Source organism: Lolium rigidum, chromosome 6 (genome assembly GCF_022539505.1).
Source record: "Lolium rigidum isolate FL_2022 chromosome 6, APGP_CSIRO_Lrig_0.1, whole genome shotgun sequence".
Taxonomy (NCBI): domain Eukaryota; kingdom Viridiplantae; phylum Streptophyta; class Magnoliopsida; order Poales; family Poaceae; genus Lolium; species Lolium rigidum.
In genome coordinates, this window is record NC_061513.1 from 56,999,925 (window position 1) to 57,016,686 (window position 16,762).

Genomic DNA, 16,762 nt, shown 5'->3' on the forward strand with positions numbered 1-16,762 from the left:
ATAATCGTATCATCTAAAAGGTATGAATTCCACGAGGCAAAAAGTATACAATTGATTGAGTCACAAATACATTAATTGATAATTTAAGTTAATATCTATAAATTATTTTTATAAATGTTAGGTTTTAATGCACTTTCAATATTTATTGGTAACATTTATTATATATTTAATTTTTTTAATAATTATATCAAGGGTTTTGAATCCTAATTTCGCCACGGGTCCTAGAAATTCCAGGACCCGCCTTGCTTGTACACTAACTGGCTAGTCGCCAATTACTGTGTGACTTTTTTTTTGCGGCGAAGAACAGGATCCATTAAAGCAAGGTTCTTACAGAAAAGCCCAGACAAAGCAGAAAATTACAAATAAGTTCCTCTAGACCTCGATGACGCCGGCGCCGAACACGACGTGCCGCTGGCGCCGCCACCGCTCCTCCACTGCTGCCTTGGATTGGAAGGAGTCCCCTGGTGGACGGGAAGTTGACGAACCTCAGCTCTGGAGAGCCTCCACCGAGCACCGCCGTCGTCGCCATCGCCCTACTTCACCACATCCTCCTCTTCAACAAGATCGAACCACCGGATCCACCGCTGCATCGAAACCGGCACGGGGAAGAAGCACAGCGCAGCTCCGCCGAGTTGCGAGCGTGAGGAAGGAGGCACAGACGCGGCCGCACTCCGCAGAGCACCACCACCGGAGAAGATCCCCGCCTCCACAAAACGCCAGATCGGCCGCGCCACCTCCTCCACGACGCCGCCGGCCGGCCACCCACTCACACCTAGGCTATGTACAGACGAGATCTGGGGTTTCCCCACCCTCCCGCCGCCGGAGCGGCCGGCGGAGGGAGGGGAAACCGGCAAATCGCCGCCGGTGAGCTGTTGCGAACGGGACGGGGCACAAATCGCCTCTCCTCACTGTAGCGGGGGAGAGAGAGAGTCCAAGGTCTCTTCTGTTGTCCCGCACAATTACTGTGTGACTTACATCTAGACTAGAGAAATAACTAGTGGAGACATAACTTTGCATGCTCGTCTATGGCCGACTGATCGTGTCTCGGTCCATGGATTAGTATACTTACGGTGGCGGCGAGCTGGGCATCCTTTGCCGCTGGTCGCCGGCGCCGCGGGCTTGTTGGGAAGGCAGCAACAGCCGGTGGCTGACCCTAAATTGGGGACGAAGAGAGGAAAGCGCAGCGGTTCATTTACAACGGCGTGGCGACGGTAGGGGACAGGCCGCGGGTGCCTATCATTTCCCCCCTGACCATGGGACTAAACTTAAGCTACTAGTAGTAGTAAACTGGGTTGGGCTGACCACGTCGTGAGCAGCCTGCAACCACTCACGTAACTAGCCATGCCCTTTGTCTGAGGCCAATGGCGTCCTTTACCGCAAGAGATGGGAATTGAACAGAACCTGCTTTGTCAGGGTAAGAAGGGGTAGAGAAAATGCCTCGAGCTGAGATCCGAGTACCAACTTTCGCTCATCCATTCAGCCCGCCCGCCCAGACGCGGCGCCCTTTCGCATTATCATCTACCGCTATTCATTTCTAAAGGGAATGGGTCCGAAAACGGGTCAAGAAATAAGGCTAAGGCTCGGAGCCAAACAAGAATCTACCCAAGAAGATAGAGAGTCCCACATACGAGAAAAGGTCGATCGTGTCTGTTACTTGTCCAGTTGGTCCTTATCAACGTTTGATACTAATTATATACGATGATTCGAAAGTTTGGCTAATTATTAAGAAACCATTTGGTCAAACATCATCAAAGCTGGAATAGCTCAGTTGGCTAGAGCGTGTGGCTGTTAACCACAAGGTCGGAGGTTCAAGCCCTCCTTCTAGCGTACTTATTGCAGGACTTTGGTTTTTTGTTAGACTCTCAGTATTTTTGCTAAACCTTGACAAATCAAATTTTCCCATGTAAGCCAATGTAATAATAATACATTGTGCATGCTTAATCGAAATGAAATTGTGGAACATTGTGTATTGCAGGACTTCGGTTTTTTTTGTTAGACTCTCAGTATTTTTGCTAAACCTTGACAAATCAAATTTTCCCATGTAAGCCAATGTAATAATAATGCATTGTGTGTGCTTAATCGGAAATGGAACTGTGGGAACCGATTCAGGAATTAACACTATACTCATAGACCATGTAAGCCAATGTAATAATAATAATACATTGTGCATGCTTAATCGAAATGAAATTGTGGAACATTTGTGTGTGCTAGTTGTCCAATAAATTTTTTTACGTGTTGCACAATACTCTATTTGGGCTAGTGCTATACAACTTGTAATTATTGGACACCTAGCAACTTGGAAAATTTGACTTCAAGCCCTCCTTCTAACGTAATTATTGGACTTTGGTTTTTGTTAGACTCTCAGCATTTTTGCTAAACCTTGACATCGACAAATCAAATTTTCCCATGTAATCCGACTTCGTTGGCTATGGTACAAATATGTCTCCTTGCACAATACTCTGTTTTAGGTGTTGCACAATAGTTTATTTGGGCTAGTGCCGTACAACTTGTAACAATCACAAATTTTTGATCATGCGCTTTGTAATAATAATGCATTGTGTGTGCTTAATCGGAAATGGAACTGTGGGAACCGATCCAGGAATTAACACTATACTCATAGACCTTAGCAGGTCGTCTTGTTTCACATGGACAAAATTTTGGAGCTTCTACATTTGCTAGGTGTTAGGATTTTTTGAGTAGCCACTCTTTACCTTGGTGTTCCTAGCAAATCCTTCAAGTAGGAGTATATTGTTTCAAAGTCAGCTTTCTGTAGATTAAAAGATCCATTGGGCATGAACAAATTCTCCCATGACATCCGACTTCGTTGCCATGTAATCTGACTTCATTGGCTATGGTACAAATATGTCTCCTTGCACAATACTCTTTTTTTACATCTTGCACAATACTCTATTTGGGCTAGTGCTATACAACTTGTGACAATCACAAATTTTTGATCATGCGCTTTGTAATAATAATGCATTGTGTGTGCTTGATCGGAAATGAAACCGTGGGAACCGATCCAGAAATTAACACTATACTCATAGACCTTAGCAGGCCGTGTTGTTTCACATGGCAAAAAATTTAGAGCTTTTGCATTTGCTAGGTGTTAGGATTTTTTGAGTAGCCACTCTTCACCTTGGTGTTCCTAGCAAATGCTTCAAGTAGGAGTATATTGTTTCAAACTCAGCTTTTTTTAGATTAAAAGATACATTGGATATAGACAAATTGTCCCATGACATCCGACTTCGTTGCCTATGCACAAATGGGTCTCCCCGCACAACTCATGGTTGCAGTACTATGAACACAACGAATAACTCTTCTCAAATTCCACCCATCATCATTGGAGATGACAACACAACTTAAATTTGGAGCTTCTACATTTGTTACATGTCACTATTTTTGAGTAACTATTATTAGTTGGTGTTCCTATAGAAAATCTGCCAAGTAATATACCATTTTTAATCTCAGATTCTATAGTAGAACTCTGAACTTGGCCATTGTCTGTGTCCAATGGATTTTTTGACATTCAAAAATACATTACGGATGGACAATTTTTCTCACTTATAATCTCACGTCGCTGGCTATGGAACGAATGTGTCTCCTTGCACAAGTCCACAGGTTGGGATCCCAATCCTCCCATACCCCTACCATGAACATGATTAATGGATCTTCTTCGAGTAACACCCATCACCATGGGAGATGGCAACATGTCAAAATTTTGGCTTTCACCGTGGTAGACAAAATAAGGCTATTACACTCGGAACCTCTAGTATATGTCGCTTCCAAGAGAAATGCCTTGACAATTGCCCAAGCTATGCGACACAAGAGGATGATGTATCTCTTTAATCTTGACCTACTAATCGAGCATCATCTCATGGAATATGTCAAACTTTATCATTGATTACAATCTAAGAATGTCCTTGTGGGTGTTGTAGATGGCATTTCCTAGTTTAAGCTTAAGTGGAAAATATTCTTCAAACTCAGCTTACCAAGAAAAAATACTGGATCCATCTCGTGGAAGCCATGATATTTTGTCCGGAAGCTCTTGGACCCAAAAAAAAAATGGCAATTTTTGCTTGGGTTTTGTTTCAAAACTATTTTTGAATGGCCGATCGTCACGTAATATGAGGGTAGCCGCATGATCCATATCGAATGAGGAAGACATGAGTTGCAACTAAAATTGGGTGATGTTATATGAATTAAGTTAATTCTCGGTGAAGTGCATCTATTTTTTCCGGTCAGCCGAGAACAATGTTCAAGAAATCGTTAATCTTAACTTATCGTCCAGCCTAAAAATGGAAATTATCGCTTATCGGCCGATTAATTGATTTTATAGGTCAGCCATTTATTGGCTTATTATTTATAAATCCTAATTTTTGGCACTCGGTTTTCTATAATATGCTATGTAAAAATAATATTGGAGCATTGAATAGAATTATTTCCTTGATGCCTAGCAGTTTAATCAATAAAAATAGAAATTTTGAGCTAATGCACAGTTCTACAAGATTATATGACAAAAATATCGATTGCTATAACCAATTTCAGTGAAATTTCAACACAAATCAGGCGAAATATTGGCTATTAGACCAAAAATTGGCCAAAAGTATCGGTGCCGGCGGTAAATCAACTGATATGCTAAAATATTATCGGTTACCATCCGATTCACGATAAATCGGTATCTCGGCCGATTTTTTGAACAGTGCTCGAGAATTAACTTAGAGCTTAGTCAGCTCTAGGATCGCCAGATTTCTATCGTGATGGATTCAATTGCATAAGACGTTTCTACCGAGATTTTTGAGTTCGGCATGAATTACAACTGAATTAATGTTGCTTCTAATGTTAATTTAAATTTTTTATTTTTCGGTCGCCCTAGAATTAGATGTATATGGGGTTTGTTCTATGTGGGCAGCCCCTGTAGCCTGCAATTTTTGGAATCCCAATGCCTATGTATGATGGCAGCATGGGACAGTTTGGGACTAAAATTTAGTCTCACATTTCTAATTGGAAGGAAGTTGGAGTGATTTTTAAGGCGAGCTCTTCTCCTCTTATTAAGTGAGTAAGAAGAGAAGGAGTTCATTTGCACTCCCTCCTTCTCCTTCTCCTCCTCCTTCTCAGACCGTCTTACCACGCTACGCGCGCGTTGCGTGCCTCGAGTTCGAGTTCGAAACCTATTTTGTTGTGACACATACCCAGCTTTGAGAGTCTTCCTCCATCGCGTGTTGGCTTGGTCAGGAAGGCGCCTCCACGTTCCAAGCTATGAGACATAATAGATTGGACGCACCCGTCCTCTCTCTCTGCGTGTATTTTGTTTCCCGCGTTGCCTTCTTGTCTTTTCCATCCTGGCAACCACATGCATAACCATCCAGGAGAAAAGACCCTGAAACTACGTTAGCTGAGACCCTTTACCGGGAAACAAGTGATAAGGTTTTTGGGGTGCCCTTTGGTGCGACTGCTCGCCTCTATCCGAGTTTTTCATTGCCGGCTTGCTGCTTCCTTATCAGTTGGGAAAACTCAGTTCGACTTAGCTTGAACTCGCCCACTAATGAGTCGAGCCAAGTTGGGATTTTTAGCTTGCTAAGAAAACAAGTTCAATGAGCTGAGTTGTGAATACTCGGTAAGCTCGTTAATATCCTTGTGTTGCTATGCTAGCAAATAAACTAGTCAACATTAAAGAAAAACCAATGCTAGTAGGCCAAAGAAACATGAACACTCAAGTAAATTAAACAAAATTTACACAAAGAGGGTTAGATGATGGCACCATCAGTCTTGCACTTCTCTTACTCCACAGCAAATTATTGTTCTAACGAGCTCATCAAGCTTATACTTACCGAGTCGTGCCATGCTGATTGCTGATGTTTTAAGTTGACGTTAACTAGTTGAGTCGAGTCGAGTCAAGTCAAGTTGATATCCACGGTAATACTCACGTGTAACCAAAAACCAACCACCAGGAGCAGATTCGCCAGGCCACCACGACCGCCGCCGAGACGGCGGAACCACAACCACGTCCGAATCCGGGCAGGATCTCATCCACAACTTGCAACGCTGCAATGCACCCCAGCTACCGCGACATCCAAGCACCACTCTCCACTTTTTTAAACAAGGCGAGCGAATTAGCTCCCGAGACGCGAACAACGGCCAGGCCGTACCCCGCATCATGGCCGCCTACTCGTCGCCGGCATTCACCCATCCGTCCGTCCTCCGGAGATCGATCGATCGGCGTCCGTGCTGGCGTGTCGGGCCGACAGATGATGTGGGTTTTCCCCTCGTCCCGATATCGAAACCGCATGATGGCGGCGGCCCGCCATGGACAAGAAACTACTCGTGCTCCGCGATCTTTACAGCCTAGCTAGCTCCCCCCCTCCCTGGAGCATGGAAGCGCAGGCAGATCGGCAACTAGCAGTGCTGATTCTGAGATGGTGTCACCTACCGCCCAGGACAAGCCCGGCAGCAAAAGCGAGTGCCCGCCGGCCGGAGTAGTATTATTATTGCTCTACGGCGGGGGTCCGGCCGGTTGGGTTAATTAGCCGGGCAGTGGCGTTAGCCATCATCATGCCATGTCCAAAAAGAATCAAAGGCCATGGCCGATGGCCGCAGCCTTTTCTGGGGTTTCTGTCGCCGCCGTGCAAACTCATCAGATTAACGCGAGCGCCGCACCGTCGTGGAGCCCCTTGGCGCGGCGATTAGCGACGGGTGATCATGGCGATCGATCGATGATCAAAAGGACCAATGAGACAATTATTGCTAATACCCCTCCATTAGGGTTCGCTAGCAGATCAATTTGCCCCTGTGGGCTTTTGGATGAGCATAATTGCGGCCATAATTACCGCCATGAGTGACCATGATGGGACTCACTCGACAGGGCTCGGCAGCAGTACGTGTCCCCCTTCCTTTGATCCACGCATGTGGATGATGGGTGCAGCATAAACGAAATCGAATGCCAAAAAGATGATTGTATCGTAGCCCACTGTTTGCTTGCTCCTGCATCCGTTTTCTCCCATACATAAGAATATTTCGGCTGTCCTGTACTCCTGCTACTAAACTGTGCAGCTTAGTCACACGTTAATTAGATAATTAGACAACTACCACGTGCTTGGATAACTGTAGTACCTAATTTGAGCGAGACACAATCCGATCGGGTTGTCGTGTTTGGATCTCCTCGTCAGGAGCAGATCAATCTTTCCTGATCTTAAGACGCGAGCCTCTAGACAGTTATCACATGCCTGCATTACAATAACCCCGCGATTAGATCACGCGAGATCACGCCTTAGGAGGCTGTTGGCTCTCTAGCTAGCATCTCCGGCACATTTAAAAAAGAAGGGTTTTGTTTACAGGAACCACATGTGTTTGTTTAACTGTTTATTAAGTATGCTTCTTTCGCCAAGCAAAAGGATCAATGGAAGCATCACATTCTCCAAGATCCCCACGGCCGGCGTCCTAACCGCCCATCCTCCAAAATCATCCCCCCTTTTGCCAAGATTTATCCATGTGATTAGCGATTGCATATGCTGCTCTGTTGATATGTTATAAGATAACAGCAACACGGCTTGCTACCTAGCTCCTTCACCAGAGTGTATCACATTGGTGGGATGGAATCAAAGCGTCGTTAGATAAAGAGTAAAGGAATATCTCGATCGATCGAGTGGGCAGAAACGATTTGCTGCTAATGCCAATCTTAGTCAAAAGCGCCGTCCGACATCTGGGGGCCTTGAGCATCATTGTGCTAACTGATATGAGCACCAAAGATTATGTAACAAACTTGCAGTACGTTTCAGTCGCTGGATGGAAATTTTACACTCTGTGCCATTCTCTTTTCGAGATTGTGTTTTCTACACCATCACTTTGTTTAAAAAGTTTAGAAAAAATCTGCACATTGTTGTAGTAGAAAAGTTATATTGGTATGTTAAGTTTGAGGTTTGATGTGTGTTGTGCTATTTGAGAGAAACAAAAAAAAAATTGATGAATTTTATATTTGCATAGGTTTTCTATCACGTGTTATTTTTGATGTACAATTACAAAATTTTATTTCTGGTCTTTTTGATATTTTAAAATTTTGGTTTTTATGCATTTTTAATAATAAGCTCATATGCACCTAATGGTGCTTTGGCTCATAGGTGCATATGAACCTATTATGAAACATGCATAAAAAAATTCAAAATTCAAATAATTATTAAATAATTTTTTTTGCGTATACATCCGGGCATTCTTTATTCACACACAAGATTTCGGGTAAAAAAAAGAACATCTTGTGTGGCATGTGTAAAAAGGAAAAAAATGTTCTGCGAATAGTCATGTTGGAGCATCCAAAAGAATTTACATGGGACACAAAAAATGCTCTCCCCCCCCCCCCCCCAAAAAAAACTTGTGTACAAACATAGAATGTCTAAATGTACATGTGGGATTTTATTTCAGATTTTTTTTACATTTTGAAAAAAAATTCATTCAATGGGTCGATATGCACCCGTGAGCATAATTGGATTTCCCTTTACTAAACTCCACTTTCTGTAGATTTTTATTGTGAATTAGTGTCAAATGAAACAAAATTTAGAAGTTAGTGGAGGTGTTGGTGTTATGGTGCTCTGCTCAGCTAAGCTACAACTTTCTCTTTTCGGATGTCACAGTTTGTCCACATTAACTTCAGATAAAAAGAGGAGCTAAACCGCGTCTACTATGTTGAAAAATCATGTTCGCAAAGCCAGTTCGTAGTCAATATTTTGGCTCCGAGGCAGGAAGTAAACAATAACAAAAATCATATATATAAGTTAAAAGTTCAAAATAAATTGTGGCCCCAGAAAGACAAAACAACTCAATATTGCATTCCACACTTTTATTTTCGTGTGGATCACATTTGACAATATATTTTATATATGTACTCGTATATCTTCTCATATTCGTTTTACATTTAAATAGGAATTGATTGTTTTTTTTAAATCTATATAAAGCTCGGGATCTAAAAGGATTTTTCACCCTTAACCTTATGGGATGCACACAAGCAATAAAATAAGCACTATTAGGGATCTTACACCGCTTCAACGCTTATCTTTTTTTTTCAAAATATAGCAACTGGAAGCATGCCCTCTGTAAAAAAACATCTACTCGTGTCACAAAAAAAAGAAGCCTTTTCAATGTTTGGTAATGGTATGCATGATGTAACTTTGACCACTAGTTACCATTATACTATGTGTATAAACACCGAAAAGTCTCTTTGGATCCCGAGCTCTAATTCTCCCTTTATTTAAAAAAGATCTAAGGTTTCAGATTTTTTTAACAAATCGATATGTAGTCAATGATGTTCATACTAGCATATAAAACTACAACGCTATATTTTTAAGTTACATGGTACACAAAAATGACAAAACCTGACAGATTTTGAAGTTATCAAAATAAGTACTATTTAGTATACTCAAATTCATTTTTTTTCATTTTTGTGCAGCTTAAATTACAAATTATTTCAAATTGGGATTTCACACGTTCTAGAATACATCATTGAATACACACAGTTTTTTTTTCATAATTTATAGAACTTGTAGAATCGATTTTTAGAATTTTTCAAAATAAAGGGGGTACTAGAGGTCGGGAGCTAGAAATCTCTACTGTGTAAACACCAATAAATTTACTTATATGGTTCTAGAAGGAGTTTTCTAGACAAATCTTTACATAGGATTTTCATATTTTTAATGATTGATATATTCATAGTCGAAATTTTAGAAGTTTGACCGGAGGCATGTGCAAGACAAAAACTTTTCGTAATACAGGGTATAGTGTGTATATATATACTACCTCTGTTTCAAAGAATAAGGCGTACGCGTATTTCAAGACGAACTTTGACCATAAAAATTAAGCAACAAAATCTTGATTATGTTATATGTATATAGTATCATTGGATTCGTATTGAAAAGCACTTTTTAATGATAATAATTTCATACAAACAATTTTTATCTATTTAAAGTAATTCTTGGTCAAACAAAAAGCTCGTAAAACGAGAATACACCGCAACAACAGCAGAAACAGTAGCAATACAAGTATACAGTACAACCTAAGACAGTAAAAAATCAGATGAGGGCACTTCACTTGCGAGACATAATTAAAGGCAGTAAAAACAGAGAGAGAAGTGTCGACATATCATCGTGTAGATTAGAGCAAGAACAATAGTATAGCCAGCAGTCGACTATAACAATTTGCCACATCATTTATAGTCAACTTATAGCTAGCATGTACAATAGTAAGCTATAAAAATATAGTACTTTACAATACATGGCCCACCTTTTAGTCTCACATAGTGCCTAGGAAGACGTCTTGAAATTGGCTATTAGATAGTAGCCCACTTCTCTTCTCTCTCCTAATCTCTCTCCTCCAACTAAGCAAATTTATAATATTTTATCTCTTATAGCTAGCTGACTGTACCTTATTGTACTTGCTGTTAGAGCAGTATCATCGTGTAAACCCTGCCATGGCTGCCGCGTATCATCGTGTCTACTGCTCCATCTACCGATTGTTTTCGCAATAACGTGCACGAGGCAAGTTAATGCAGATGTTTCAGCGTGTTAACAAGGCGGGGACACAAAGCGCAGAGCTTCGTCGCCGCAACTTAATTCGCTGCTCAGACAGACCGGCACCATGCACGCTTCCCTCGTGCATGTCGGGCGATCGTCCCTCCTACGCCGTGCACGAAATTTACTTCTGCAACCGCCGGCCGTCGCTGACTGGCAGGCCAGGCCGTGTTTCACCCGCCAGCAGCTGCAATTGGCCAACTGGGTGAAAAAAATACCTGCTGAATTGTACAAAAAATTTCGGTCAATGGTTCCGTGATGAATTTTTCATGGCTGAGCTAGATTCTGAAGTAAACGATCTGTCGAAGAATTTGGGGTAGTGGCGCTGCCAGGATAAGAATTGCATCTCTGAGTTGGAAAGGAAATAAAGGGGGGAGGGAAAGGAAGGCGTGTGAGATAGAATCGAATAACGCAGCAAAAGCTAAGCTTGGGATTTCAGGTAAGGTGATGAGATTGATGGTACTAAATATCCGGCCGCATTGCTTAATTAAACCCTGATTCGTGACTGATTCAGGCAATGGTTTTGTGTTGATTTTTAGCATGCAGAATTGCAGATGTCTAGGCTGGAAAATGTCAGGACCAACATAATTTCGTTCAGAAAAAGAAAGTCATTATTGGTAGAAGCATGTCTTAACGAAGCCTAATAGTTTGATTATTTTCTATTACATATTATTTTTAGTTACAATTTCAATTTCAATTATATTAATTATAGTTGTTCATATCATTTTTTCCAATTTGAGGATTAAAATTTGTAAGTGGGTAACTGCACACGCACAATATATTCTTGCACATACTTTTTTCGTGCATTTTTGGGTGAATGTTAGTTGTTTGCACATTTTGAAGCATAAAATTACACAAGGTTTGTTTTTTGTATATTTTTAGGGTTTCAACTATGCGACTGGATACTTTGCACAATTTGAACCTTGAAGTCGCACACTATTTGCAAGCTTGGGTCTACGGATATGCAATTGATTTGTTTGCACATTTTGAAGCTTGAAACCATACAGTTTTCATGCAAATTTGGCTTAGAAATATGCAACCCAGTTATTGTAATTGTGTAGCCTAGAATTTCATCTATATTTTTAGCCCAATTTTTTTGTTATATATAACGGGGTACTTTGCACATTTTTTACCTATGTAGTTGCGCTTAAAGGTCTTGGTTTTTAAAGCAATTTCAGATTTACACATCTATTAATTTGGTGCACTTAGGGTGTTTGTGGCCATCTCCTGCTTGAGCGGGGCGGTACTGTGCGACTTCTTCCGGCAGGCCATGGAGGCGAGGGGAGGAAAGGAACCAACGCCATGTTCTGCTCATCTGGAGTTTGTCGGGGAGGTGACTCGGGTGCTGCTTCATATGGGAGCAAAATATTGGTGGTACGCTTCGCCATCGAGTACCATGGCTGAAGGGCAACCGCTCCACATCTTCGGGAGTTCACCATCAGCAACTCTACATCGACGGTCGTCTGGCATCCAGAAGCTGGAAATCATGGATGTATGGAATCCACTCCCTCCCTGGCCGTCGGTTAGCTGGCGAAAGGTGTTCAACCTCCAGGCCTTTGTGCCTATTTGGAGGCCCTCTAGCCCCGAGGTGGTGTGCTCATGCCGCTCTACCCCAAGTGGCCATGTCCCCGGTGGTGGTGTTGTTGACTATGCTCGGTGGCTTCATGAAGAATTCAGTGGAGATAGAGCTATAAGAAGACCTAGAATCAATTGCTTTACTATTTTCTGTTTTAGGGTCTTATGTTCAAACTTCAAGGGCCAAGTTGTAATTTTCTTTGTTTTGAGGTCCTCTATGTAAAATTAGCTCCACCGATGGTGATATAAATGCAGCAGTTGGGGCCCTTCCAGACCCCTCTTCCCATTCAAAAAATGGTGTAATTTTAAGCTTTAGAAATGAAATCTTTGAATTTCATACTTGGAGCTTATACTGCGCGGTACAAAAAAAAGGTGGTGCATCATAATATGCCTGAAATTTGTTTCCTCTACTAAATTTATTACTAGTTTGTGATTTTCCGGATTACATTTGTTTAATTAGTATATGTCCTTACTAAGGATAACCATACGACCATACTTAATTGCGGGGAGAAGTAAATCGCCTGTGATATACTCCCATCATTTTATATTACTCTGCATATGAGGTTTGATTTAAGTCAAGGTTCGTAATCTTTGGCCAACTATCTATGATAAAAATATCAATCTATATATATATATAATAAAATCTTAAGTTATAATAATATATTGTATTAAGGTATTAATGATATTATTCTATTTTTTAAATAATAATATATTTTTTACATAGTTAAACTTGGCAAAGTTTAACTTTAATCAACATTTTATATGCGGAGTAGTATGAAACGGAGGGGTACTGAACTTTCAGACAAGGACTATGTACTATGTGTTTTTTTAAATAAAATCTCAACTGCTAGCACACAGTTTCCCCCAGAAGAGGAACCCCTAAACATAGTACCTCTGCTAAATATAGTTAGACAGCTACGGAGCAAATTCCCAACAACACCACGCAAAATACTGACCACTTCCGGAAATAACGCAACGCAAAGCACACCACTCTTCCACTCCACTCCACTCCAGTGAGCCACACCGCAGCGCAGAGACCAACACGCCGAGCCGTAGTGCCGTACACACAAAACCTGCTCACTCTCGCACGGACAAGGCGCAAACCCGAGCTCGCGAGCTCGCTCCCGCGACGCGAGAGGGGCGCGCGCGCGGGAGGACGACAGACACACGACCCAGCAAAGCGGGCAGCGGCAGGCAACAACCATGGCTGCCGCCCCAACCTCATCATCGCCCTTCTCCCCCTCCTGTAGACACCCATCATTGCACTCCACTCCCCACCCCCCCATCGTGTCCTCGTGTCCCTCCCTCCCCCTAGCTAGCTAGCCCCCCTCGTCTTCCTCCTGCACCTCGCGCGCGCGGGCGAGCCCTATATATAGCCAGCCGCGCGCCGTCAGCCTCCGCCAGCTCGGTCGATCCCAGCCAGCCTCACAGCACAGTACTCTGCTCTGCTAGCGCGGACTTCACTGCGGAGCCATGGTGAACGCCTTCTTCACGACCCTGGCGCGGGGGCTAGACGAGCTCAGCGGCGGCGGCGGCGGGCTGTCGTCGCTGCCCGCGCTCCTCCGGGCCGCGGCGCTGCTCAGGGGCCTGCACTCGCAGCTCACGATGCTCGTGGGGCAGCTCCACCTGCCCCCCGGCGGCCGGTGGCTCGACGAGTACATGGACGAGACCGCGCGCCTCTGGGACGCCTGCCTCGCCGTCAAGCTCGGCCTCGCCGCCGTCGAGCGCTACTGCGCCGCCGCGTCCTGCGCCGTCTCCGCGCTCGACGACTGGCTCCAGGACCCGTCCCCGCTCTCCACTCGCCAGGTTGGTGACTCCTTGCCAACTTTACTCGAACATCATTCATGTGTCTCGTCTCCAGCAGTAATTATGGTTTTTCTTTCGGAAAAAAGAGCAGTAATCATGAATGATCGTGTCGCCTTTTTTTTCTCCTACTATCGTTCCTTTCTTTCTTGGAACTTCTTTCTGTACTGTGTGTGATGTGATTCAGTCCTGTACGTGTGGCTTCTTGCTGCTCTGTTTCTTGGAACGCACTCTGTTTCTTGTGCACGCTCTGTTCTTCTAACATGATCGCGCAATGGCAACAGGTGCTGAGGGCGGTCTCCGCGTCGAGGAGGGAGGCGATGGCGGCGGAGGAGGAGAACCGCGCGCTGTCCGCGTCGAGGATCGCGCCGCTCTCGCTGCAGCTGGACGAGCGCCGCGCCGCCGACGCCAGGCTCAGCGGCTTCAACGGCTTCCGCGGCCTCCTCTACGCGCTGCACAACGCCAGCTCCCTGCTCCTGCTCATCCTCGCGGGAGGCGCCTGCGCGGCCGGGTCTCCCTGCTCGTCCGCCGACGGCACGGACAACGCAAGCGGCGGGTTCATGGCGTCCATCGCGACGCTGCAGAAGCGGATGGCGGAGGAGGCCGACGACGGCAGGACGATCAGGATGGACGAGTTCCGGAGCGCGCGCGCGGCGGCGGAGGCGGCGCGGGAGGAGGTGGAGCGCGCGGCCGCCGCGGCGGTCGCGGGCGGCTGCAAGCTGATCGACCAGGACGGGGCCGTGAAGGAGAAGGCGGAGGAGCTCAGGGCGTGGGTGGAGGTGCTCCGGGCCGGCACCGACGGGCTGGTGTGCCAGCTGGACGACTTCCTGGACGACATTGTGGAGGGCCGGAAGGAGCTGTCGGACCTCTGCAGCCACTGAACCTCCACGAATGATGATGATGGTTCCTGGAATCTTGTCGCCTGCCTGCCTGCTCGCAGTCGAGCGCGTGGTGGTGGTAGTGTACAAGTAAAGCAACGTCGCTCGACCCATAATAGTAGTACGTAGCCGTAGAGGAAGGACATGTTTAGCTAGCAGCAAGTAGTAGTGGCAGTGCCGGTCTGGGGATCGACGGAGAGTGTGTATGTCGCAGCATTTTGGTCAGGTCATCATTTTGTTGCTCCTTTCTTGCCATGTCTCTCTGCCATGAAAGGAGAGACATGATGAGGAAGATGGAGAGATCTTGTTGTTGCAGGGGCAGCACAAGCAGTTGGGGAACGAAAGGCTGCTTTTTGTTTGCTCGCCTGGAGTGAGGTTGGCGTGTGTCGGACTGTTGCTGTAGCTACCTCAGCTAGGTGGTGTCTCTCACTCAGTCAGTCAGTCAGTCACAAGAGCGAAAGAAAGGATAGCTCAACTTTTCTTCTCCTCTTTGCACTTTTTTTTTGGTTTCCAGCTTCTCCTCATCCCAGCTTAAGCTTCAGCATCAAGAGTGTTTCCGCTAATTCCTGCCCAAGGAAGCATGGGCATATGCACGACAGCTACATCTCTACCAAACTGATTATTTTGCGTTATATAAGAAGCTGGAATCTAGGATGGTACGTCTCATGTTCATACCGGAACTAGTAGTAGCATGCTTAACTACAACTGGCTTCATCCTAGGACCCTTAATTAATAAAGGTCCTGTGATGATCGATGTGGTGATGGTGCTAGCTCGCCAACCTCAGGTGTAAGTCAAGTCACATCTCATCAACACTTGTGTTTGCCACTTACTAAGCAACTTCAACATCCATCCGTGATCCATTGGTGGCAAAAGCCAAAGGTATTGTGCATTTTCTTTTGCTTATCAGGCTCCGATCACCTTTTCTTCTGATGAAGTGTGTTTTCTTACTTAAAAGTCTTAATCATTACAACAGATCTCAAATCCAAACATCAAAAAAATAAAAATAAGAAAGTTCATTACAAGTAATCCTCTAAAAACTACAAAACCACCTAAGGAGATGAAGGGCCGATTCGTAGATTACATGTCATCCATGTTAGATAAAATCATAAAAATATCCTCCGTCGTGTCCTCCAACCATGTAGACACTTTTATAAACATGACGTGATTCTCCACACGCTGAAGAGACAACCATGAAGGTGTTACCATCAGAATTTAACCAAGTCTGGAGATGGGCCGTGATTAAATTAGCTTAGAGGATGTGCACGGAAGATATCCCCGAACCGGCCTTGTACAAGAAGTTTGGGCAAGATTGCCCGTGTATCTGTAAATTATAGTAGGATACGTGTCGGTTAGAATTAAGAGATAGAGTTTAGCTCGTACACGGTTGGGTTTATTCCCAAATTAGAAAGTCTACGGACTATAAATATGTATCTAGGGTTATTGAGAAAGGAGGACGATCACGTTCACAACAAATCAATCTAGGCGCATCGCCACCCCTTGTTTCGAGGGTTTCTCCCGGTAAGCATCATGTCGCCTAGATCGCATCTTGCGATCTAGGCAAGATACGTTTATTCGTTGTTGGTGTTGCTCGTGCTCGAAGCCTTTTTGATGGCGAGCAACACCCTTTATCTTAGGTGTTTTGGGGCCGACGTCGATGCTTTCACGATGAACTTGTTTAGCTACGCTGCCCTCGATATCTAGCTGCCCTTACACCTATTTTAGGTGTAAGGGCAGCATCTTGCTTGTTCGTTATTTAGTAGATCTAATCCGTTATAGTTTCTCCTTGTTCTTCAAGGATTGGTTTGATATCTGTATGGTTAGGCCTTATAAACGGGTTGAAGGATCCAGTAGTGCGTAAGGTGCGGTTTATTAAGCTCTAGAGGGATTGTTCCGGGGATCAACTTCACGTTGGTTTTTAGGCCTCTTTAGGGTTGGTTCTCCATCATCTTACGTATCTG

General features: G+C 44.2%; 1 protein-coding gene and 1 non-coding gene across 2 annotated transcripts; both read left to right on the forward strand.

The window, feature by feature from the left end:
• The first annotated feature begins 1,753 nt into the window (after window positions 1–1,753).
• TRNAN-GUU lies at window positions 1,754–1,827 on the forward strand. Its single transcript has one exon. It is a non-coding gene; the product is annotated as a tRNA-Asn (tRNA).
• Window positions 1,828–13,294: 11,467 nt separating this feature from the next.
• LOC124667709 lies at window positions 13,295–15,278 on the forward strand. The gene is made up of 2 exons (XM_047204967.1): window positions 13,295–13,928; window positions 14,210–15,278. Exons 1-2 carry the CDS (start codon window positions 13,596–13,598, stop codon window positions 14,804–14,806), a joined length of 930 nt encoding a protein of 309 aa, XP_047060923.1. The 5' UTR covers window positions 13,295–13,595; the 3' UTR covers window positions 14,807–15,278.
• Window positions 15,279–16,762: the final 1,484 nt, after the last annotated feature.

Coding starts and splice junctions, on each gene's coding strand:
- LOC124667709 (XM_047204967.1), top strand. CDS start 13,596: ATGGTGAACGCCTTCTTCACGACCCTGGCGCGGGGGCTAGACGAGCTC. Junction 13,929..14,209: donor CCCCGCTCTCCACTCGCCAG/GTTGGTGACTCC, acceptor CAATGGCAACAG/GTGCTGAGGGCGGTCTCCGC.